This window comes from Zonotrichia leucophrys, chromosome 3, assembly GCF_028769735.1.
Source record: "Zonotrichia leucophrys gambelii isolate GWCS_2022_RI chromosome 3, RI_Zleu_2.0, whole genome shotgun sequence".
Taxonomy (NCBI): domain Eukaryota; kingdom Metazoa; phylum Chordata; class Aves; order Passeriformes; family Passerellidae; genus Zonotrichia; species Zonotrichia leucophrys.
Window position 1 is genome coordinate 93,622,504 of NC_088172.1, and position 25,381 is coordinate 93,647,884.

At 43.6% G+C, this 25,381-nt stretch overlaps 2 protein-coding genes across 5 annotated transcripts in view; one reads left to right on the forward strand and one right to left on the reverse strand.

Moving 5' to 3' along the window:
- ALK (ALK receptor tyrosine kinase) overlaps nucleotides 1-10,597 on the forward strand; it is a 305,084-nt gene extending 294,487 nt beyond the window's left edge. For all 3 annotated transcript variants that reach the window (XM_064709335.1, XM_064709334.1, XM_064709333.1), the window contains 6 exons: nucleotides 253-345; nucleotides 1,956-2,057; nucleotides 3,182-3,316; nucleotides 4,305-4,395; nucleotides 5,657-7,738; nucleotides 9,731-10,597. In XM_064709335.1, coding sequence (XP_064565405.1) covers nucleotides 253-345; nucleotides 1,956-2,057; nucleotides 3,182-3,316; nucleotides 4,305-4,395; nucleotides 5,657-6,361 — 1,126 coding nt within the window. In that variant the 3' untranslated portion in view covers nucleotides 6,362-7,738; nucleotides 9,731-10,597. The remainder of the gene's footprint in view (nucleotides 1-252; nucleotides 346-1,955; nucleotides 2,058-3,181; nucleotides 3,317-4,304; nucleotides 4,396-5,656; nucleotides 7,739-9,730) is intronic.
- A 3,005-nt stretch (nucleotides 10,598-13,602) lies between these two features.
- The window catches only part of CLIP4 (CAP-Gly domain containing linker protein family member 4), a 31,660-nt gene continuing 19,881 nt past the window's right edge, over nucleotides 13,603-25,381 (reverse strand). For both annotated transcript variants that reach the window (XM_064709338.1, XM_064709336.1), the window contains 7 exons: nucleotides 23,466-23,549; nucleotides 20,627-20,767; nucleotides 20,094-20,222; nucleotides 17,739-17,862; nucleotides 16,878-16,942; nucleotides 16,136-16,208; nucleotides 13,603-15,552 (listed from right to left, as the gene is read on the reverse strand). In XM_064709338.1, the coding sequence (XP_064565408.1) occupies nucleotides 15,225-15,552; nucleotides 16,136-16,208; nucleotides 16,878-16,942; nucleotides 17,739-17,862; nucleotides 20,094-20,222; nucleotides 20,627-20,767; nucleotides 23,466-23,549 (944 nt within the window). In that variant the 3' untranslated portion in view covers nucleotides 13,603-15,224. The remainder of the gene's footprint in view (nucleotides 15,553-16,135; nucleotides 16,209-16,877; nucleotides 16,943-17,738; nucleotides 17,863-20,093; nucleotides 20,223-20,626; nucleotides 20,768-23,465; nucleotides 23,550-25,381) is intronic.

Sequence of the window (25,381 nt, forward strand, 5' to 3'; positions counted from 1 at the left end):
CACCCTTTCAACTGGAAGATTTTATGTGAAGTTTAAAGAGAAAATGTTAAAGAACAAAACTATTTCTGCTGTGGGGATAGATTGGAACTGGGGACATTGCAGTTATCCATAAACACTGACTTTTCTGGCTGTTTAGGTTCTCTGCAGCTCAAGAAAGTAGGTACTATATTTTGTTTACTTTTTGACTTGAAAAACTTTCAAATTATTAAGTGGTTCTTCTCTTTCTGTTTCTTTTCTCCCCTTTCCTTTTAGGGACATTGCTGCCAGGAACTGCCTCCTTACCTGTCGGGGGCCTGGGAGAGTGGCTAAGATTGGAGACTTTGGGATGGCCCGGGACATTTACAGGTAACAGAGCCAAGCCCAGGGTACCTGCAAGTGGGAGGTCACTGAAATGGGGGAGGAGCAGTTTTGTGCAGCCTCTTGTGCTGCTCTGCGTAACCTGGTGAGGTGAGAGTGGAGAGATGCCAGCCTGGTGAATCCCAGCTGATGCCCTCCTGGTCTTTGCCTTAAACTGTCCTGGACAGTTTTCTGGGCAGTGAAGTCTAATGGTCATGGAAGGTTTTCCCTCCCTCTTAGATTCTGTCCTCAGTTTCCTTTTTTTACATTCTCCACGCTGAATGGCATTGATGTGCCCCTTTGTTTTGTGATCCCAAATCATTCTGAGTTTAATCTCTCTCCTTGATGCTACCCCTGCACCTTTGGTTTGGTGTCATCAGTAAATTTCCTCAATTTACTGCAGCTAAAGGAGGAAGGTGCAGAAGGTCAGGAAAATGTAATCACCCAAACTGGAATTCAGCCAGGACACAGGGTTAACTACCTCTGCTCTTGCAAGAAGTGCCAGAAAATCTTTAATGACCATGAGCAGTCAGGGCTGCAGTTTGATGTTTCATCTTCCTCAGAGCACCTCTAGAAGTGCAGCTCCATACCCTGCTGTGCTGAGGAATTGATTTGCCCTGACTCAGAAGAAGGAATGCCTCATGCTCAGTCACCTGCACAGTTCATTCCAGTGCCTTGCCTTCTTTTCTTCCCTCCTTGGGGATTCTCCTGTGCAATTACTAAGCCAGGTTTGGCTGTGCTCAGCTTGAGCTCTGACAGTATCACAGCCTGAGGTGCTGCAAACAGAGTGCTGCCTTCAGAAACCTAAGTGTATCAGAGCTTCTTGGGTTTTTCCCTCCACAAAGAGCCCCCATGCAGCCCCACTGTCAGATGGGGCTCTGCTGGGACAAAGCAGCATCTGTCACCCTCACACAATCAGCAGAACTGACTGCCAAGATGAACACTTTGGTGCTGAGCTTTCAAAGGTGCCTTTGAAGCCTGCATGTGTTTCTTTGTCCAGGAGCACCCTTTGGAGCACCCAGGCTGTGCTCTTGTGATCAGTGATAGCAGCTTGCATGAGCAGCTCCTGCAACTGCCAGCATGGCATTTGGGGCTTGCAGGTTTTATTTTAAATGACAGCCACTCCAAAGGACTGCTGTGACTTCTGTCTCAGGAACATTTTTGTGTCACTGTCCCAGCTCCTTGTTCCTATTGAGGGGTTTGGATTTTACTCCCAGGGCTTTAGACTGGGTATATATGGGATAGGTTTGGTTTATTCTTGCTGGATATGCCCAGGATGACCATGTGTGAGATGAGGTGAGGAGATCTTGCTGTGGTTGAAAGGGGCAGGAGGAATTTCTGCCAGCAGCAGTTACTGTGTTAGTAATTCCCTAGGAGCATGAGGATAACTGGTTCACCAGATCAGGCCTGAAGTGATGTAGATTAAACATCACTTCCATGGTTTGCTCTTTTCCACTACTTCTATGAGAAGAAACAGGTCATTCCAGCACTTAGATTGTTCCACCTAAATTAGTCTCTCCTCAGGCTCATCATTTGAATATTTGTAATTACAAAAATCCCATATTGATGTCATTTTCTGAATCCTTGGCTGACTCTTTTGTTCTGTTTGTTCTTTGCAGAGCCAGCTACTATCGTAAGGGTGGGTGTGCAATGTTGCCTGTCAAATGGATGCCCCCTGAGGCTTTCATGGAAGGGATCTTCACATCAAAAACAGACACATGGTGCGCTTCCTTTCCTCTGCTGGCCGTGTTGGAACCCCTTTTGTGAACCGTGAATATTTTGTAAAAAACACATGTTCTTGTTCATTTTTCACATACTAAAAAGGCAAGCTGGGTCTTTCAGAGGCAGCAGTGTTTGAGGAGACAAGGAAGCAGAAAGATCAGGCCTGTGCAGAGGTGGGGACTGCAGGGCAGGGAGAGCAGAGCAGATGCAGGTGCTGCTCCAGCAGGAAAGCATCAGTCCCACACTGAGGAAAGCAGCAGGGGAGGCTGCAGGCACGATCCATCCTGCCAGTCAGGGAGAATGGTATCCTGCATTGTGGGTTTTGCCTTTCTCCTGGCCTACAGCAGCACTCAGAGCTCCTCAGTGGCCAGAGGTGGGGAGGAAAATTGGCAGAGCAGGAGGAAAGAGCTCAGGGTGTGTGGAGGGGGACGGGGCTGGTGGCCAGGACACAGCTCCTGAGCAGGCCCCAGCAGAGGGTGAGGTCCACACTCATTGTACAGCTGAGCTCTGCCTGTCTCAGCACCAGGCAGAGGAGTTCCCCATTGCTGCACATCTCTCTACAGCTTTAATGTGAATTAAATCAGGTGAATGCTTTGGAGGGGCACTGGCCCAGCCACTGTCCCCAGGGCTTTGCAGGCCACAGCGCCCAGGCCAGGGCTGTGTGTGCTGGGGAGGGTTTTCATTGTTCTCTGAGTGACAGGTGGGGCCTGTGGGCCTCAGAGCACCAGTGGGGGTTCACTAGCAGGATATTTCATGCAGGGTGGCTATTCCAGAGGAAATTTTGCCAAAAGTTCTCTCTCCAGCAGTGGTCAGTGTCTCAGAAAAGGATAACCTGACTTGTACTTTTGTTACCTCCAATTGAGCAGTGCTGAGTACAAGGGCAAAGCAAACATGTTTACCTACCTACATCATAGGTTTCACTCACCTAGCAGTCAACTACTGATATTTGTTAAAAGTTTTAAAGTTACAGCTGTGCAGCTTATTTATGTCTGGATCCTACAGCAGGATTTCCACCAACTGCCTGATCAAGGGTTGCAAAGAGCAATGCTGATGGCATTGAATGACTACTGGTGATGGTCATTCCAGTATCCCTCACTTTATTTTCCTTTGTTTCTGTGCTCAGGTCCTTTGGCGTGTTGCTGTGGGAGATATTCTCTTTGGGATACATGCCCTACCCCAGCAAAAGCAACCAGGAGGTTCTGGAGTTTGTCACCAATGGAGGAAGGATGGATCCACCTAAAAACTGCCCTGGCCCTGTGTATGAGACTATAACTTTGATATATTCATGCAACTAAGTTTCTGTTTCAGATGCTTTTTCTGTACTCAAAAGTTAATGACCTTTAAGATTGACCTAATCATGGCTAATCTGCCTTATTAATCTTTAGTGCCAGTGATTTCTCTAATATTTAATTTTTCTTTTGTTTTGGAGAATAAATCAGGGCCCATTGGAGAAGTCCTGCCCACTGCTTGTTTGGTCAGAGATGACACAATATTTCTCTGTCTTAGGTTAGCTGTGAAACTTCAGTGCATCCAACTGTTCACAGACAGGGAAAACTGGGCTCCTTTATCTGTAGCCCTGCCTACCTTTAGTGTGTTGTGCAAGGGATTTCAGGTGGATGAGTAATTCTTTGAAAGATTGTGCATTTCACCCCACTGATGGTCACACTCCAGTGGTCACCAGTGCATCAGTTGTCCCACTCCAGGGTGTCACAGACATCTTGTCATGAAAATCCTTTCCTTAGGATTTTTTCCTTCTGAGAAGCTGAGACGCCTCAGGAACAAAAAGTAAACATTGATTATCTGCTGCTGTGGAATGCAACAGGTGGATCTGTGATTGGCCCATGTTGGATGTTTGTAATTAATGGCCAATCACAGCCCCAGCTGGCTTGGACAGAGGCCAAGACAGCTGCCTTTGTTATGATCCTTTGGCATTCTATTCTTAGCTTAGCTAGCCTTCTAAGATGAAACTTTTTCTTCTATTCTTTTAGTATAGTTTTAATGTAATATATATCATAAAATAATAAATCAAGCCTTCTGAAATATAGAGTCAGATCTCCATCTCTTCCCTCAACATAAGACCCCTGTGAACACTGTGACACCAGGGAAGGCAGAGAACTCTAATTTATTAGAAGCAAGAATGGTGCTGAATGTCTGTAATTCTGTCTGTGATTCCCAAGCTGCCATGAGCAGTTGGCACATCCCACGGGATCTGCCATTCACAACCATCTCCTGTTCTGCCCTTCCAGCTACCGCATCATGACCCAGTGTTGGCAGCACCAGCCTGAGGACCGGCCAAACTTTGCCATAATCTTGGAGAGGATTGAGTACTGCACTCAGGTATCCGTGTTCATTCACCTCAGATGGCAGGGGTGGAGAGGGTTCCTCTTGAGGAGCTCTCTAGACAAGCCAGGACTCGAGATGAGGAGGCAGCACTGCACTATGCAGTCAGCAGTCCAAGGAGACTGATGTCAGGCTGGGATATTCACCTCACCAGGTGCTTGATCTTCTTGTCTCTTGCTGCTGAAAGGCACAGGCTGACAGAGCTTTACAAAGAGCACACCTGTAGCCCTGCTTCTGCTTATAGAGGCACAGATTCCAACAAGCAAAAGAGCAGAGACAGGGCAGCACCTGCGCTGCTTTCACATGTCTCATCCCAGCCACTCCATCCCAGTGTTTACCCTTAAGGCACAGTCAGCACTGAACAGCAATGGTCCCAGCTCAGAGCATCCTTTGCAGATGGTTTCAGCAGCTGTTGGCAATTTTTTTTAATCTGACAGGGCTGGAGTAGGCAGGTGGAGAGATGGCCAGGCTAAAGGAGTGGGGATTCTTAGGCTAGGCAATGGGGAAAATCAGTAAATCTGATTTACTTATTTTTTACCACCAGTTTAGCTTCTGAGGAATAGAGCAGTTTGGAAAATGTTCTCCTGCCTGCATCAGCACAGGCTCCTTGTATGATCTCACTGTTTTTCACTTCAGTCAGTCTGCTTTCCCTTGCTATTTGGGAAGATGGATCTGTCTTTTATGTGTGTTTGGATCCTGGGATTGGGAGGCATATTTTTCTGCTATCTGTAGCTTGCCCTGGCATGTAGCAATAAGTAAAGATTGCCAACATCACTGCATTTTCTCTCACTTTAATTTTCAAAACTGCTTAAATAGCTCAGAACCACAGCCCCTGTGGATTCAGGCTTCAAGGGGTCTGCTAGTATTGTCTTCACTCTGCATTCCCATTCCTCCCTTCTCATGTGGAGGCAATACTTACATGGTTCCAACTTTCTCAATATTATCTGAGAGTGTTATGAACTCTGAGATGATAGAGATTCCAAAAAGCATTCCCACAGGAAATTTTGCTGGACATAAAAAATGCTTTTCATTGGTTTTGTGCCTCTACTGTTCTGTGGTGAGTTTAAGGGTTACTTTCTTTTAAAGAGTTGGATTTTAAGGATATCTTGTTGCATCTCACACCTAACTGCATTTTGTCTATCCCCTCCTGATGGAATGTGGGCTCTGGGTGGTGGGATGTGTTGAGATCATAGCATGACAGCTGCTAGATGTGTGATGGCTGCAGGCTTTGAGGAATTCCCGTTGTTCCCTTGGGCAGGATCCCGATGTCATCAACACCGCCCTGCCGGTGGAATACGGTCCATCGGCTGAGGAGGAGGAGAAGGTGGCGATGCACCCCGACGATCCAGAGGGAATTCCTCCTCTCTTGGTCCCAACACACCAAGACAGAAAGGATGACAAACAAACCCTGCCATCTCCACCACCCCTGGCATCAGCCGTCACTGCTGGAAAATCTCTAGGGAAAATGGGAGCCTTGGAACAGCCAGGGCCGGGGAAGGTGCAGTCAGCCACAGGGGGAGGACACATCAACATGGCCTATGCCCAGTCCAACCCCCCTTCCGAGCTTCACAAAAGCCGGGGCTCCAGAAACAAGCCCACCAACCTCTGGAATCCAACCTACGGCTCCTGGTTTGCGGAGAAGCAGGCCAGCAAAAACAGTTCTCTGCTGGAGAAGGAGAGGCCCGAGAGGGAGAATTTGGGACAGGAAGGAAACTGTACTGTGGGGCCCAACATTGTGACTGGCAGGCTGCCAGGCTCCTCCCTGCTCTTAGAGCCATCTTCCCTAACCGCAAGCGTTAAAGAAGTGCCTCTCTTTAGGCTCCGCCACTTCCCCTGTGGGAACGTCAACTACGGATACCAGCAGCAGGGCTTGCCCTTGGAAAGCTCCACAGCACCTTGTGCTAGCAGTTACGAGGACCCTGTCCTCAGAAACAAGAGCCACATAACCCAGCAGGGGCCCTGAGTGCCCTCGACCCTCTCTTGACTTTTCCCCCCCGTGGCCCCTGAGCCTTGCAGAGATGTCCCGTTACCCAACACACCGCGAGCAAGGCATGGGACAGCGTCACCTCCTGTTTTGTGCAAACTTGCTCCAAAAGTGCCACCCTTGAGGCTGTAATTTCTACTAACCCGAGAGGCTTCAAACCACCGGGGCCCCAGCAGAGTCAAAGGAACGAGGGGGAGGGAGGATGCAGGGAACTGTTTGTTGTTAACTGCAAGGCCCAGCTGCTGTTGCATCAACTCATCCGCATGGTTGTCGTCATGCCCTTCCTGTGAGCTTTTCCCAGTTGTGCGTCCTCCGCTTCCGTGTCAAGCCGCGGCTCACTGCCATGAGTGTTTCATGTCTGGGCTTTCCCATGCCAAACTTGTCGTTGCTGTGGAAGACCTGGAGGTCTCCTGCTGCTGGCAGGGCTTGTAGTGGGTTTGGGAAGAGCGTCGTCTATCCAAACCAAAATAAAGAAATACAACGGCGCTGAATGGTGACACGATGGCACATTCTCCAGTCTTGGTCCAGCTGCAATCCAGTCTTCGAAAGTCCTTGAATGCACAGTGTTGTGGGGGTGCTGGCAGGGCAGTGGAAAAACCGTGGTCACACTGCATCACTTGAAGGGAGGGGAGAGGAAGCAGAGGATGGGTGTAGATGCTACGAGGCATTCAGGGGGCAGGCATTGTTTGGCTGGGGTTTTCTTTGGTTTGTTTTTGTTCACCTGTGCTTAACCACCAGAACCAAGTAAAGCCCTTTAAAATTCCTTCTGTCCTACAAAAGTAGGGATGCCCTTCATCAGGAACGTGGGAGTGTCAAGTGGAACGAAGGTGAAGCTCTAAAGGACCATGGTCATGAGAGAGACTTTCACTTGCCCTGAAAAGGGACAGCCACCTGCATACCTCGAAGGTTTGAAGTAGCCTTTGACATACACTGTATGAACAACACCATGAAGGCGGAAGACTACATTGTGCCACTGTCTGGAAGCCAGATACTGTCTGTACTGAAGGGTTTAGAGCCCTTTTTCCTTTGGCAAAAATACATGTATGATAGTGGTTTAAGGACAAACACTCCATTGACTCACTTTGTACACCCCGTGCATGAAAAATACTCCCGTTAAGTGTATTGTCAAAACATAGATGTAGGAAATAATTCATGTGTAAAGATGTGCATTAGTAACTTCAGCTTAGGATTGGGAGGAGCTGTTTTAGCATGATTGCTATCCAAAAAAGGGGTGCTTATTTCCATAGAGATGGGAGTCCTGGAGCATCAGCAAAGGAGTGGGAAGATGTTCTTCAGTCTGAGACTCTTGATTTCAGTGAAGTGGCCCTGAGTCTGGCCCTGGATCCAAACATTCAGGTAAGCTTCCTGTCTTCATCAGGAAACAAACCAGAATCTCCATACCTCCTAAACTTTGGGATGGGCAGATTGAAATTGGAGGATTTGGCTTGGGCCACCCCCTTGAACAAAACACACTGCAGGGGGAGGAGTAGCGTGCTCTCCTAATCTGCCTTTCTGATGCCTCTGACGCCCAGAATTAAATCCTCTTCTTAGACGAAAGCCAAAAGCAGATGTGGTGACTGGTTAACAGGCTGTGCTCCTGTTGGGAAGCTTGGGTCAGGGGCTGCTCTGAATTTCATGTTCATCTGCTAGAGATCCATCCCACAGCTGCTGCATGGGTTAGGGGGGATAACAAGGGTCACACTTACACACTTCTTCAGGCTGAGCTAAGAGGGTATTTGTCATCTCCCAGGTTATTAGGCTCACAGCTCTTGCTGTGAAATAGCCACTGGGGAGGGATTCTGTCTAGCTCAGGATTGCGTTAGTGTCACACCAGTCTCTCTCTCTCTAGCTCAGTAAACTCAGTGGGGCAGTTTCTCAAGTCTCAGGAAAGCTGATTAATTCAGCAGGCAAGCACCATCTGAACAATTTATTACACTAGGACATTATTCACATATAATAGCAATTTTCATTTAAGTATTCCAGCTTTCTCATTTTCAGAAGAGCTGAACTCCTCATTGTTTTCTTTAGCCTTTCTTTGGAAAGGAGCACACTCTGGGTTTTTGCCGCCTTACAAAGTTACTGAGGGCAGAAGCTGACCTGTTTACTGATGAGTGTTTTCAAAAGAATGCACAAGAACAAAAAGTTGCTAAGTTAATGATCTTTGACTAGCTGAAATTATTAATTCTTGGGTCTGAGGCAGCAGCTTCCATGCTGCACAAATGCAGATAAGCTGCCAGGTTATGATGTAAAAGCTGGAATTTCTAAAGAAACTTAAAAAGCACAAGCAGTAAGAAATTATTTTAAGCCTGTAGGTGTGAAAGGCAGGCTCTCCCAGCCATGGTGAGAGTGTGATTACTGCTTTGAGCTTGTGCTGTGCAGTTATTTTATCATAGAATTTCTTACAGAATGGGAGTTGTAAAAAAATGAAGGTGCTAAACACAATCCTGCTTCTTACCTATGGAATATGTCAAGAGATAATTCTGATCAGGGGAAATGGTGAATTGCTACTGAAATTCTCCAGTCTGCTGAATACAGTGCATTGAGACAAATACTGTTCAGCCCTGGCAGCTGCTTTTAAGTGAGCTTCCCTCTAGTGTCTCCAGTGCAAAATGCTTTGTTGTGGGCTCTTTAATGGTTTGAGTTTTTCTTGGTTTTTTGAGGCTGGAGTTTTGGGGTTTGTTTGTATTACTGTTGTTTGTTTGTTTGATTTATTTTTAATCCCTCTCTCTTAACTCTTGGAATTCAGAAATACAGTTTGGGCTCATTTTTAATGTTAAAACCATACAATTTCTGAGTTCTTCCACAGCAAGCATTTAGTTTGGTGTCTCTGTGTGCTGTCCAAGCACAGTACCCCAGATTGCAAAAACTGTTCTATAAATATTGGTGGTAATCAAATCTCCTCACTTAGGAACAGGACCTGGAGCATTTGCCTGTCCTTTTTCTTAGAAAATAAATACTACCATTAATTGCTTGGACCAAAGGATGCTCTGTTGATTGTGTTCAGGCTGCAGTTGCCATGAGCATGAACCAGAAATTTTAATTTCTGTGTCTAGGATGATTCACCTGTTCAGTACTCAGAGCTGCAGGGAGCAGAAGGGATTTAAGTCACCATGGGCTCACCAGACCAAAGCACTCTGTAAATCCCAAATTCCACTATCAAACCCCTCCATGCTAGGAGAAAAACAAATTCAAGTTATTTTAACCCTCTTACCCCTTTTTGTCCATAACTTATTTTTCAAATTATAGTCTATTGACACACTGTATATTTTTAAGGAACTTGTTTTAAGACCGTTAATCTTTTGTGTTGGTAGTAATGATGTTCTGATTTATGTCTTCCTCATTCTGCAGTGGAAAAGCGGGAAGCAGTATGATCTACAGGATGTAAAGCACAACTGGGGAACAACCCTGTGCTTGGGGAAAAACCCTGAAAATGGCTTATTTCCATGTGGATGTTACCTGGTTTCCTAGAGAAGATAAGTAGGTGGTTCCATGAGCTGGTGGAGGTAAACTGGGTTCGGCTGCCTGTCTCTCTGCCTTTCCAGCTGCCCCATCACCTTCCCTTTGTGCCGCTGAACTTGGTTTGCCCACCACGTGCCTGGGAGTGAAGCCAGGCAGGAGCGAGGGTGGTTCTGCTCCCCGAGGTGCAGAGAGGGAGTGGGGTGGGAGGGGGGATGGCCACAGCCAGAGGAGGTGCAGGGACCACGGTGGGAAGCCCCAGGGCTGCGTTAATGTGGCTCAGTGGGTCTCGGACAGCAATGTCAGACCAGGGCTGCTCCTGCTGCCCTGCACAGGGAGCAGCCACAGCACACCAGGGCTGGAACAGGGAATGGCAGTGCCACTCTGCATGTCTGCTCCTGGTAATCCTCGCTGCTGGGGGATAAGAACCTGGAGGTGGGAATAGCATAGAACAGCCTTCCACAGCAGCAAAGACATCGCTGTTCGTCTGTCCCAGAGTTAAACCCATCCCAGGGAAACGCCCCAGGTGTCCCCTCCTGGCTTCTTTCAGTACCAAGCTTCATTTTAGGAGTGTCTGTCTCATGTACAGCCGTTTATGCAACATTGTTTATAAAGGAAGGGCCTGTGCACTTCAGGGATACTATGAAGAAAATACTAATATATGGTCATTGAGTATTTTGTATTGAATAGTGTATTTGTATTGTAAACAAGTGTAGTGAACCACAAGGCATGAAGACAAATAAAGTGACAGTAGCTGGATTTCTCCGTGTTGGGCTGTGCAATGATTGGGTCAATGTTCAGATGTCTCTGGACATCCAGTTTTACTTGGCAAAGTTGCAGAACTATTAAGGTGATGAACACTCTAAGGAGTAGGTTTGGTGGTACCCCGAACCACATTTTGGGCTTGCAGCAGCTGTTTCAGACCTCTTTGCATTGCAGAATGTGTCTTGGTTTGGAAAGGCAGGTGCCTGATAAGGAAGGCAGGAGCCTCCCCTGAAATGAAAAATATAAACCCCCTCTCTCCGAATTCCTATAAAATTTAAGTTAGGGGTTCTCAGGCAACAAATATGGGAGCAGGAATAACAGTTCTTTATTAGGGAAGAAAATAAAAGGATAAAATAAACAATGCAGTAAACTAAAACAGAGTCAGAACCCACCCTGACACCCTGTGGATCAGGGTGTGGGTAGCAGTCCTATTGGAAATGTGGCTGCAGTACTCATGGAGTGTCAGGTGTGGTTGGAGCAGGGATCCTGTAGAAAGGGTGTATTCTTCCTCTGAAGATCCAGTGGAAGAAGAGGCAGCTGCTGTTCCTCTGGGGAATCCAGTGGAGATGCTGTGTGCTATTTCCAGAATCTCCGGATTATATCTGGGTGGCAATGCTTGGCTCCTCCCTCTGGGTGCAGCATCTCCCAATGGGATGCTGTATTTCTTACCTGCCATGCAGTGACATTCAATAGCTGTTATCAGCTGATGTCTCCCTCCCAAGGGAGGAGAGATTGTGGAAGAAATAAGGAAAACAGCCCACTTGACAAAAGACACCTCCTATACAGCCAGCAAATAGAATACATCTTGCCTTGCGATCTGGAACAAGATGCTGCACACCAAGTTTCTTACAGGGGAAGGTGCCCTTCTCTCTGTCACAAGCAAGGCTGGCTTTTACCCACAGCAAACTGGACAGTACAAAAACAGAACAAAGGATATGGCTGAAGACAGCATTTGGGTGTTTTCCTAAAGGTCTGTATCTAAGGCGGCCTTTGAGTCTGGGCTGAGGGTAGGTCTACCTGGAAGATGTATTTAAATTCATATTCAGTGTTGAAAATGACACTATGGAATCTTGTGACAATTTTAGGAAGAGATAGTTTCTGCCCTGAAACACTCACTTTTATCCCATTCCATATCACTCCTATGGCCCAGACAGCTGCATTTTCATGAAATGCTCCTTGAAATTAGGACTGACTTACTATAAATCAACTTTCTCCTTCATGTGCTCATTCTACAGGATATTGCTTTGGTTTGCTTAACAAGACTTCTCCAGTAGGCACCTCTCCCCTCCCTCCTTTTCTTCCCTGTCTTAACTCAAAAGGGAGCTCTCCTGTGCTCTTCCAGGAACAGGGCTGGTCAGCAGCCAGCCACCACAGCCTGGTTTGGATCTGGCACTGGCTGGAAATCTCTGCTGTAATTCCCTTTTTTCCCAGAGTTGTCAGTCTGCAGCCAGGCAGGCAAAAGGATGCAGGTGGGTGCTCTGCTATGTGGCTTTCATGGACAGTTTCAGTTTCCCCCTGGTCCTTGACAAGGCTTCTGCAAACTCTGGAACAGCCATGACAGAAAGGCTGGATTTGCCACCTCCCACAGGTGACAGAGTTAATTTGTTAGAGGAACAGTGCTGTGTCCTGCAGCTCTGCAGAGCCAGCCCTGGATCCATGTGCAGCACTCTGAAGGCACAGGCTCCCTGCCCAGAAAACCATTGCTGTCACCATCTGCAGAGCAGTCACTGAGTCCAGCTCAGCTGAGCTCCTTAGAAATTAATTCTCCATCCTCAGACACCTCAAGAAAATTCTCATCCCCCTGTCACGTGTACCTGTGGTCTCTCCTTTCCAGCCAATGTTCAAGAAAACTTGAAAGATTTAATTGCTAAGAGAATTGAAGGACATTTTCTTCACATGCTGTGGGACAAGGACTGGCCTCAGAGTCTGCACAGAGAGCACCGAATTGCTGGGGACCATCTGCTTATTTATTTATAAACTACACATAATGTTTTATTTATGTAGTTTCCCAGGGCTTTGAGAATCATTTGGCTTTTTTTCTAACCAGTCAGGGGTTGTGACAGTACAGTCCTCTGCACAGCACCTAATTTCAAACTTCACTGCCACTTATTTTCAGAATTTTCTTTATGACACAGTGTCTTCCTGTAAGAGTTGGAGTAAAGGATTATGGCAACTTACCTTGGATTTAGGGAAGCACAAATCCCTTCCCCTCATCACCTTGAAGGGAGCCATCAGTAATCCTTTCTGGAATGGACTGATTTATTTCTGTTTCAGACAGCATAATTTTACAGTGCTTCTTGCTTCCTGGCAGAAGATTCTGAGAGCTTCCAAAACAGTTCCATGCTGATAACAGTGAGACTGCTCCTCTGAGCTACAGTGCTGGAGCCACTTACAGCCAGGGCTTCCAGCAGAGATGTGCTGCTGGCTGGGGCTGGAACGGAAGGCAGAGCACAGCACACCAGTGCCAGATGGTGTCTGTGCCCTCTCCTGCACCCATCAGGCAGCTTCAGTGAGGCCCAGGCCCTGCTTCCAGGTAACTGTGGAGCTGCAGAGCTGTGCAAGGTGCACCCTGGCACCCCTGCAGGAAAAACAAGCTCCCACTGAATCATCTGTGCAAGACAGAACACACAGAAATGCTGTGACTCCAACACAGCGCCCCAGCTCCCTGCCTCACCCACACACTTCTTCCCACACCTACCTCCTGGAGAACTCCAGCTACCCTTCAGATAAAGCCCTTCCACCCATTCCAGCTGGTCAGGCAGGGAAAAGAGCATTCCTGGTGATGAGTGTCTCCCCACAGAAACTCCGCTGCTCTCCCAGGAGCACCAGGCAGTGACAGAAAGTGCTGGGCAAAGGCCTTGCTTGGAGTGGGCAGTTCTGTGCTGAACAGCCAGGAGAGAGAAAACCTTCTGGATCACAGCTCACTGAGCTCCCTGCACTTCATTTGTACAGGAGAACAGAAGAAAGAAATGTACATTCTGTAAAGACACCAATGAAAATTCTTTTTGCTCTTCTATTTAACAGGGTTTTATTTTATTAATATCAGCAGGAAACAGATATTAGACAAAGTTCAGTACGTCACTGAATATCTGCATCTCTAAATATAAAGCATTACTTTTTTTTTTTACATTCAAAATTTACAGCTTCTATATTCAATTAAAATTCCCATGAGTTAGAATACAATATGCATTATTTTAAATACAGATCAGGAAAAAATAACTACAGCAACATTTAAAAGAAGGTTACAGCAGCAGGATTCTGTCTAAAAATAGGATATTATGATTTAAAGTATCACTTCTTCAAGTAGGCAAGAGCAAGCAAATAATTTAAGAGTAAAATGACTGTTCTGGAACACAAACCCATCTAGTTCAGATAATGTTTACATATGCTGAGCAATTAAAATACATTCTATGTTTAAAATATGGACAAAAAAATTAGCTGTTCTAAAAGGCTGATACATAAATGATGTCACATAAAGGCCCATTACAGTGCTGTACCTAAAATTATCCTTAAGTCATCATAAGATCTCACAAAAAATTTATACTGGAAACTGTTCCAAAGCAAACAAAAAGAATCAGTGTCACAAACTAATCAAACAATGGCAACAGCTTGCTTGAAAACTCTGTATCTGTTCCATACCATTGGCAGGAATTACCTTGCTGTATTTATACAGACTTGATATTTATGATAAGAGAATTATGTATTCCACTCTGGGTTTATTTGCATTTTACAACTGTGATACTCATTGCCTGCAGCACCCCAAACAAAAAAATAATCTCTAAAAATGAGGGTAAGCTCTCCAGGAGAGTGCAAAGTGCATTATTTTAAAGAGTGCATCTTGTAAGTAGCTCGTTCTACAAATGCAGAACAAAAAGTGCTTGTTACTGTACAGACTGACATGCAGCATATTTGTGCTTTTTAAAGGCTTCTTATTAATTGCTGCTCTTCACTAGGAGAGGGGCAAATCCTTATATTTATCAGCCCTTTTGTATTATGGAGAGGAGGACAGGGGGAAAGAGGAAGGGAGATCTGAACAGTAAAATGCAAAAATACTCCACAACTGTTTGGAAAAGGGTGGGGAGGGTGGGGGGTTTGGCTTTTACTTTTCCTCCTTTCTTATTGCTAGCAGCTGGTATTGGAATTGACAAAGCGCCCAGGAATCAGGCTAATGTCACCCATCAACCACCTCCACTGTCAAAAGCAGGCAATGCACAAACATTTCCAGTTCATTACTACATGGAGAAAAACCCTCTGAATACTGCATGAACCACACAGGAGCTTTAGAGAACGCTGCAGTCACTCTGTTCTCCAACTGGAATGGTTTTCAAATGATGCAGCATCTTAAACCCAACATGCTTTAATAACCTTCCAGGCAAGGGTCATTAAAGTAAGAGAAACTCAACAGTGGTTCTACTTCTTAACATGACTGAACACTTTTTTATCTCTCTGTTTTATATATATATATATTTATATAAAATAGATATATTATATACACACACATACATATACACTTCTATATGTAAAACGCAAAATGCAGATTTAAAGATCCCAAAACAAGTTTGCATTCTAGGCAGGGGGGTTCCTCTGTGCTTTGCAACCCTCGTTCCCCAGGGCGTGGGGCTCAGCAGATGTCATCCACGAGCCTGGCGCCGTTGATGCCACGGTAGGTGACCCTGCTGGGCCGCACCAGCACGCCGTGGTTCAGCCTGCAGCTGAAGTAGCGCCTCTGCCCCACCGAGCCGTCGTTCTTGCCCTTGGCGCTGCGCAGCTCCAGCCCCAGCCACACCCCCGGGGCAAAGTCCGTGGGGCCGATGTACCTGATGGTGCCCATCTCGTTGGAGCTGCTCAGCAGCACCTGCGAGCCCTCGTGCAGCTTCACGGGCCCCTCGCAGGCAGCGGCGCCGCTGCTGCTGCTGCTCCAGCTGCGCCGCAGCACCGAGCTCTTGGACCTGGCCAGAAGGGAAGGGAACAAACAAGTCCTTTTTTTGTTATAAAACATCCAAGGGGACTCTAATTCAAAAAACACATCCTCAAATCCCTTTCTAGAAAAACTGGGTTGGATCTCACGTAACTAACAAACCATGAAATAACAGTAACAGGCTACTGCACTCGTATTGGAAAAGCAATTTCCTTCACCCAGTGCTAGGATCTACAGTATTTACAGCAGGTGATAGTATTGGTAAATTAAGCCATACAAAACATTTTATTTGGGGCTTAAAACAGTTTAACTGAAACAACTTTTAACATACAACTGTCAGTCAGGATCACCAGAACAAAGTGAAGTCCTTTACCAAGAGCCTCTGAAGTTCACCCAGCTGTGTGAAAATACAAGAATTTGGAGAATATGACTGGAAAACAACTTTAATGCCAACCTGAATTCTAGGACTGTACTCCTGGATGCCCATGGAAAAACAGTGTACTACTAGTTCATTTTGAAAGAAAAAAAGAACATGTAAAGGTCTAGATATCCTATATGCATGAAGGGGTTTTTCTGAGCAAAGCTAACAGCCACTTGAAACTCTTAACACTCACCTAACAAAGGCATTTCTTCTGTTTATCTCCTTTTGTGAAGAGGCAGAAGTGCTGCTTAGACTGCGTCTAAAACCTGAGTGGAAAGATTAATAAGCTGTGTAGGACTTCTTAAGGGAAAAAAAAAAAACACCTTTATGAACACAGATTCTTTGTGGGGTTTTTTATACTGCTTCCACTACATTTGTACTGCTTCCACTGCACATTCTCCCCTCTAATTTGGAAATTAAATGATGAAATTTCTCACAAACATATATGCCTGTAATATGTTTGACTTTTCAGAAGGAACAGAAATTAAATTAAACAAACCAAACAAGGGCCATTTGAAGGTCTTTTCACAAGACGCTAAGAAGGAAAAGAAAACCAACTACTTCAAGTACCTCACACAAGTTTTAGTAATTTCATAGGCACATCCCCCCCACTGATCCCTTCATCAATCTCAATTTGTGTTGAGGAACAGGTTCCATTTCCCTTTCCCTCTGATTAGAATGCAATATTAGCAGTAAGGGAAGACTGCCAGCCAGCAATCGTAACTGACAATTCTTTCTGCCAGTGGAGTGTTAAGATCAATACAGTACTGCACAGTTCCTTCTGCAGGCCAGATTTTTGGGAAGGGAGCAGCCAGACTATTGGCTGGCATTTGGGGTCCCTGAAAATCTCTTGTGCTTTTGGGGAAGTTGGCTTTGTGCAGATGGTTCAGGCTGCAGAGCAGGGCCTGCCTCACCCAAATGTCTCCCACTCCTACCTGGAAAAGTGTGAGTTGCTTTACTCCATGAAGTCTCTGTGAGAGAATCCAGAGAACCAGTCAGTCTGAAAAGCAATAACACAATAAAGAGGTCATTTCAACTCAACTCTGAACAAACCCACTGGCTTCTTGTCAAATATTGATGAGGTTTTCAATCTTTCCTTCTCTATCTGCCCCCAAGAGACAGCAGCATTCCTGCTGCACTCAGGCTGCTGTGCATGAAGTGCCTGGAGAAAGTCAGAGTATTTGAGTTACTTGCCCTCACTCACTGAGACAGCAGGCATGATTCTGAGGCAAGTTCCTAAGAGTTTGCCTGAGCAGGCTTATTCAGAGAAATAAAAGCAAGAACATGTCTGGCAGAGTAACTACATACAAATACAGGAGGAGAAAGTTCAGAACTCCTTGGATGCTCTTCCTGGATCCTAAGGAAGACACTACCAGCAAGTGGTGCAGGCTTTGGATCCTCTGTGCAGTTAGCTGGGATAAAAAGAGCCTTTTTTAGTCATGGCCAAGGGCCGCTTCCTTTTATAATTGAATTTACCAGCACACATCAGGATTGGGTCATGAAACTAAGGTTTAATTCATGAAACTAAGGTTTAATGAACAGAGAGTATCAGAGGCCCTGGAATAAAAATACTTCTGGTAGTTGCAAGAGAAACAGGAGAGATGTGTCTCTAGTTTTACACTCTGCTTTCAAAAAGCTGATCTAAAACCACCAGATTTTTAATGGAGGTTATAAACTTACATTTGCAGAAGAAAACATTTGTATCTTCTGTACGTGTTCAAAAATTTGTTCCAGGTTGGAAAATGCATTAAGAAATCATTTGGCAGTCCTGACATGACAAGAGCTGCAGTGCTCACCTCTGTACACGAGATGGGGGTGCAAAAATGCCATATCTGGGGAGGCAGCTGAAGTACTGCACTCCTCCCACGGAGCCATCGTTCTTCCCATGGGGCTTGTCCAGTTCAATCCCACACCAGAACCCTACATTGCAGAACAGTAAAATCAGGGCATTTGGAACAAAACACGACAGGCTTTGCTTCATCTAGACCACTGCCACAGTTGGCATTCACACACATCAAGGATAACAGTTTCTAGTCAGAAAATATCAAGATGCTAATAGTAAATAGGAATATTAAAAAATAGCTATCTATGCAATTATGCAAAAATTGTAACCTAACAGATCTAATTTTCTCAGCATTTTTATACGCTTTCAATAAAATTATTGACATTTTAATTAATACAAAAAAGTTAAAACATTTGAGGAATATGTATATATATACTTATACATACTAAAGTAAAATAGAATGTTACTGGCCATAACTGGCTACTGGACAACAAGGAGACATCAAAGAGCAGCACTGCTGTTTCACATTTCCTTCCTCATTCCTCTGACCACATGGTTTATGCCTCATCTGAGATCATCAACAGTAAAATCAAAGTTTTTATATTAATTCATTCTTTCCCTCTTTCTGGCAAGTTATAATTAATACAAATTGCAAGGCTGGTTGTGTGATATCAAGAGAAGGGTGCAAAAATTGGAACTGGCCATCAATTAATCCCATACAGAACACTGAATAGGCAGCAAGATGTTAATGAGCTTGATCATTCATAACCTGTGATAAATGTGAGCTAATTACACAAAGGTGCTAAATTTCATACTCCATTAGTAGTCCTTATGCTATCCATCCCCAGAAGATTCAGAATTTAATTCAAGTCACTTGGTGCTAAGGCACTGGATAAAACCGTAATTCTAATTATCAGCTCAAGAAACTCAAGAATGACAGCTTATGAATTAGAAGGGCTCAGTATATCAGAAGTTCTCCCCTTCCCACTTTTAGAATTAAATAAAGATCTGCATTGCACCAGGAGGAACACACCTTGGATAAGTTCCAGAGCTTTGATACACATTAGAACTGAAATACTTAAACATGCATCTGCTACATTTTCTATAAATTACTGGGTTAGCAAATGGTGATGATTTGTCATCTTTCCATCCTCACTTCTTACAATAGCGTGTTTTCCTCCAAAAAATTATGTTCCTGATTTAAAGCAGAGAGGGAGGAGACTTCACACTGTCAAACAGCTTTCAGATTTCAGAGCTGTCAGTATATGTGGGAAACAGCCCTTTTCTCCCTGATCACTTCCTCAGCAGCAACACAAAGAGCGGTGACATTGAAGTGTCCCTCAGGGCACTGCAGTACCTGAGCAAGGCTGCCCACAGTGAAACTGGAACGGGGCAGGGATGAAACAACACCGAGCCTGTACACGGCCTTGCATCCTGACGGGGTTTTTTAAATGCTGTGCCACCCAGTGTCACCACAGAGCATTGCCAGTCAGCCACCAATGACACAGCCCTCAGTCAGAGCAGGTGCTCACACCAACACTGACCAGTGCTTCTGCATTACTCTTGCAGAAAGATTATAGATAGGGCCATAGAGAAGAAAAATTTGGTTACAAAATTAGATTCAAAATTAATTTCCACAATGCAGAACAACTGGCTGCCTTTGACAGCACTTAGCTTCGCTGCAAAGTGTTTTTTAGCAAGGGAAAGGGAGAAGCTGAAAGGGAGAAGAATGAGAGAATGGTGGTAGGGGTTGAGGCTTCTTGAGGTATTTGCAGTTTTATTAATCTTGTGACCTTGTTTGTTAGTTAAAATTTTAATGTTCACAATTACCCTCTTAAAGATGCCAATAAGTTAAGAAATGAGACTGGTACATGGCAAAGAGTGCCACTACTGCAAGAGTCAAGCTGTGTCAAAAAGCCTTAATACAAAAACTAAGGAGTAAATGAATGTGAGCTCAATAAACTATATACCCCTTTGGAGACTAAACTGAGGATTTTCAGAAAGCTTTCTTAAGAAACTGGACTCTGTAGTCCTTGTGGGTCCCTTCTAACCCAGAATATTCTGTGATTCTGTAATATCTACAACTTCAACATCAAAGTAGCTCTCCTAGGAAAAGTGGACAAATAAAAGTCACATTTTAAACCATTATTTTTTCCTGAAAGTTGCATTAAAGTAAAAAACATATTCAGTGAAACATAAGAGGGAGAGGGGAAGAGAGAGACAGAGAAAGAGCAAACTTGGAAACAAATCAATTTAAATTTAGAATTCTTTTGGAAAGAGTGAGGGAAAAGATGAGGGTTTCCATTCAGTGCTCACATGTAAGCTATTCCATGCTGATTTGGCAACATACACAGAGCACTGCACATACCTGGTGCAAATTTTGTTGTCCCACAAAATCTAACAGTGCCTGTTCTCTGTCCCACCACCAGTACTCTGTCTCCAACCTGGATTTCTCCATCAAGAGCATTTTTCCTCGTGGTTGGGGAACTATACAGCCCTGGACAAGAGAAGAACAAGATCTGAAATCAGTGAGATAAAATCTTTGAGAAAGTTTTCAATAGCAAGCCAACTGATTAGTGAACAGAGTATTTAACACAGTGCACTTTCCACACATGGCAACACAAATTTTGCTTAGACAAAAACTTGCTTTGTGCAGCACAAAAACTGAACTACAGCCTTTTCTCTGCTCTGAAAAGGGACATTGGCCAACTGTAAAAACACTTTGCATCTTGAAGACATTACAAAAATCTTTCTAAAAGTTGCCAAACTTAGGTTTATGGTTAAACTACTTCACAAGTGTCTTTCTCAAACCATCTAGATTCTGAAACAACAAGAGCAGTTCTACGTAACAGAGCAGTGAACTCCCCCTGTGAAAATACACCTCAGTGCAACAGACCATACCAGCACTAGTCTTAGACGAGGCAGAAGACACTCTGGTCAGGGCCTTTTTACTGCTGCTCGTTGAGTTCCTCTTCTTGGAGTAATTCCTTTTGCCTTCCAAGGAGGCAGTAGAAGAGGAAGAGCTGCTGTACCCAGGAAAACCTAAAGACATCAATTAAAGTTGTCCTTCAGGGATTATAATTTGGAAAAGGACAGATTAAGCAGAAGGGAGAGCTTTTGTAACATGGAAGTTATCTGCTCTCCATGGACCACAGAATACAAAGTGAAGAGCCAAAGTCAGAACTTGTTATGCAGTGTTGGCACAAACAAGTGTCAGGAATGACATGGGTGCACATGACCTTGCCTTGGGAATGTGGTGATAGCTGATGCTAGAAGAGGTCTCCAAAAGCCCATCTTTATTATTCTATGAAAGTTCATCTAAACAGTCCCAAGCATATTTATTAAAATATATGAGCTTTAGTAATAAGAGATCATACCACCAGCCTTTCAGCATCCAGCCTACTAAAGATTTGATGAGAAGTGGAAGGAAGGTGATATTATGTGAGTGAATTATTGCCTGGATTAAAGCCTACTATATTCCATTACATACTGTATTAATATTAAAATCTGTACTATAAAACAAGAATGGGAAATAAATCACTTTTATTTCCATTTGCAAATCCTAAAGTCTAAACTGTCCAATAAGACTTATGTTCATCTTTCCTGCTTCCTTTTCAAGATTCTTCCTCTTATTCCCTTTCTTAACCCCTTCTGCCCAAAATGAGGCAGGGGGTACAGCAAGACACATCTATGGCTCAGCTTATCAATGTGAAAAATTAAGATAATATTGCTTATCAAAATTTCCAGACTTTTGAGAAGCTTCAACCATTAGTTTTGGCAAACAGCTTGATATCAACACAGGGTTCATTTGTTCAATGCAATTTAATTCTCCAATTTTGCAAAACAGTGAGGAAGAACCGAGGAAAGGCAAAGGCAGTGGGTCCAAACAAAAGCTGAGGACAGAAATCTGAAGACTCTGAGATACTCACTGCAGTTGGGCTACAATAAAGAAAATGCAAATTACTGACTAAATAGTGACTGAACAGGCAAACTTCAGCTCCATGTCCAATATACATGCACATTTGCAGACACACACTACATGTACTTATTTAAAAGGATTCACTGGAGGTCAGACCACCATTTTTACAGGGATGCAACAAGAACTGCTCCAACTAAACTTGTCATCAAGATATTTCATTCTGTGGGAAATCACAGCGTGGGAGAAGGAAGAGCAGAAAGGATCTCAGCAGACCATATAACTGATTCCTTTTCCTTCAGGTGAAACAATTATTTGTTACAACACTCCTGACAGGTGAGTATTTGGCCGGTTCTTAAAAACTTTCCATCAGGGAAATCTCAAGACTTCCTCAGGAGTGTATCTCACCACATAATTATCCCTAGTGTTACAGGGTTTTGCGCCCCAAATACAAAACCTCAATCACCAGCAGTTTAAATCAATTTTTTTTTACTCCCTATGCAGAGTGGGTTATACCAACCCTTGCATTCCAAAGCTTCCAGTTTTATTTCCAGCCTCTCATCTTCTGGCTTTTTAATCACACAATCACAAATTTCAAGTCTTTACTCCTAACTCATGTTTTATAAATCCAGTTGTTCTTTTCTGAATTCACAACTGTTCACTCACAGGAGCTATAAAAAGATGCTTCCTTCACAGACCTGCTGGAGCAAGTCCAAAGGAGGACATGAAGATGTTTGGAGGGATGGAGCACCTCTTCTGTGTGGAAAGGCTGAGAGAGCTGGGGTTGGCAGCCCCAGAGAAATCTCACTGTGGCTTTTCAGTGCCTGAGGGGGCCTCCAAGACAGATGGACAGACTGTTCATGGATGGAAGCAGTGACAGGACAAGGGGTAGAGGCTTCAGACTGACAGAAACGAGGCTTAGATCAGATATTAGGAAGAAATTCTTTCCTGTGAGGGTGGGAGACACTGGAACAGGCTATCCAGACAAGCTGGGTGATGATATTTAATGACCCTTGATGATCTTTAAGGTCCCTTCCAAGTCAAACTATTCTGTGATTCTGTGCCTTAAAGGAGGAATATTCAAATTCACACTTCAAATTATTCCAAAGAAACACTGCTTTTACCAACACTTACAGTATGATTTTATAGAAAAAACCTTGAAGGGTTTTGTTTGCTCAAGACAGCTGAAAATGAGGTCCCTTTTTGTTTCAAGTTCAGCAAAGTACTGCTGTGGTAGAAGTTATCCAATTATGAAACTAGACAATTGCAGAGAATGATTCACATGCAAAAGGCACTCTTTAAAAGCTAGTTTCACTTTTCACATTTGAAGCCTGTTCTTGTGAGTCTGCCATGACACAACACCAAGGCTGTTAAGCACTGTCAGATGGTAACACTTTATTACAGAAGCATGAACAGACAGATAGAGAGAGGCAAAAAAGACAACAGAATATTAAAATCTAGGCAGCAAAAATACAGGGTAAAGGTCTCCCTCAAAAACCTCAGCTAGTAATTCTGCAGATCCTGTGCAAGATCATTTACTAAGAGTCAGCTTTAAGGACTCTTCTATGTTCCTGCCCAAGTGTTCAGACAGAGCTGGTTACCAAACCAACACAGAACACCAGCCAAGCATCCACACAAATTACTTTGCTCCTAGAAAACCAAATACCTACAGCCTGCTTGAGACTTGAATTAAACAAGAATGGCAGCTTTTTTCTACAGTGAAGATACAGGGCTTTTACAGAGGTAGGGCAGCAATAATACTGCTTCTACCACACAAAGAATTTTTCTTAATATGTTAAAAAAAAATTTAAATTATTTCATTACCATCTTTTGCAGGTACAGTTTTTCCCCTGTTAGCAGTCAGAAAGTTGTTTTCAGAAGCACTGTCTCTTTTTGTAGTATTTAAGCCTATGAAAAGAATACATACAATTAAATATACACATCCTAACAAGTAACAATAATTTTACAGAAAGTCACATAAAAACAATTTTTGCAGATTATGCAGATTTGAAGATTACTGGATGCATGAAAAAATTGATAAAACTGTACAATTCCTTAGACACCGGATAAATGGGTAAAATGAGGAGTGCAGAATTGTTCTGATGGATAAGCACAGATATAAAATCCCTTAACGTATTAAACCAGTCCAAACTATCTTGCCAAACAATAAACAAATGGTTTATAAAATACTGATTTTATATTGAAGGAATTTTATTTAAATCTTTCAAACATTCATATCTATAACATTCACTTTAATAGACTTAAGGTCTACTATTCACCAGCAATAATTTCATAATTTCTGTTTTAAAGATTACACATCAAGGTTTTGAGTGAGATTTGAGATCCAATCTTCATTCAGACTACAAATAATGATGTAAGCATGCCAGTATGATTTTGAAGAGCCTAACTCTCAGAGCAGCAATGTTGTGATATGTGTAGAAACTCATACTCTCACCTAAGTTATAATTTGCAAACAGTTATTTTACATTTCTGACAGTTTCCAACCCTAATTCAATGAAGAACAAGCTTATCTATGATTTATCCCCTCCCTGTCATGAAAGAAAAATCACATCTGTTTTATTTATCTACATCTCTCAGCTTAATTCAGCCACAGGGACTGAACTAGTTTGCGAATATATAGTATTTCCCAAATTTTTATGACCATTAAGGCATCAGATCAAAAAACTAATTGTTTGTGACTGATAACACATTTCTTAACTTTATCTCTGTAATCCTTTTCCTACAAACTTGAAAAAGATCTTTTCTCATCAATCTGATGGATTATTCAAACCCAGTAGAACCAAATAAAATTTCAAAACCCCTATACAGTATTATAAGTATATTTTACTTTGCAGCATATAACCTTACCTACAAAAACCATAATTATTTTTGTTGAATCATTATAAACCAATGTATTCCAGGGAGGAAGTTTAAAGGAAAGAAATGTGACCTGGTGATGCACATGAACACTGCAAACCCAAGTTCTGCCTCTGCAGCTCTGTCCTTGTCCCAGTGCTGCCAGCCACTCAGCCAGGCATGTTAATTGCCATGGAATTCTGTGCTGTGTTCCCTGCACACAGCAGCTTCCAGACACTCACAGCCAATGGATGTAAGCTCTCCTGGGCAGATGATGCTTAACTCACTCTGATTTCTACCCTAAAGCAAGGTATCAAATGTTTAAATTTTACAAAGACACAACTGCACCTCTGGGACAGAAAAGGTGGGTTATGACTGAACTAGGTCAGTGACAAAGGAAAAGTCCCTCCCATTTTAGTTTAATGGGTTACAAACAGTTCACAGCAAAGTGAATCAAACACTGGAAAATATTTAACAGAAGAAGGCAGCTTGGATCTGCTCCTGAACAATACTCCTAACAAACTGCTTATGCCAAGAAGCCTTTTATGCAAGATGCCCATTTATAAATAGCTTGTATCTTGTGCTAATTGTAAATACAGACACGTACTCCCCCCTCAATCTATGCAGAGAAAAGTTACATAAGTCATCCAAAAAGCTGTCAAAATGCATCTTTTCCTGGCACCAGCCTGCTGCTTGCTTCTATACCCTGCATATTTCAAGTGAAGTGTGCAGTGTTTTAGGGTGCTTGGGTAAATTCAATGGGAATGTGTGTTATCTTCCATCCCTTAAGCTGTGCTGCCTTAGTGTGAGTCACCTGAACAGGGCTCAAAGGCAGAAGAAATGCCAATGAAATATTTACTGACATGATTACATAGGCAGCCAAA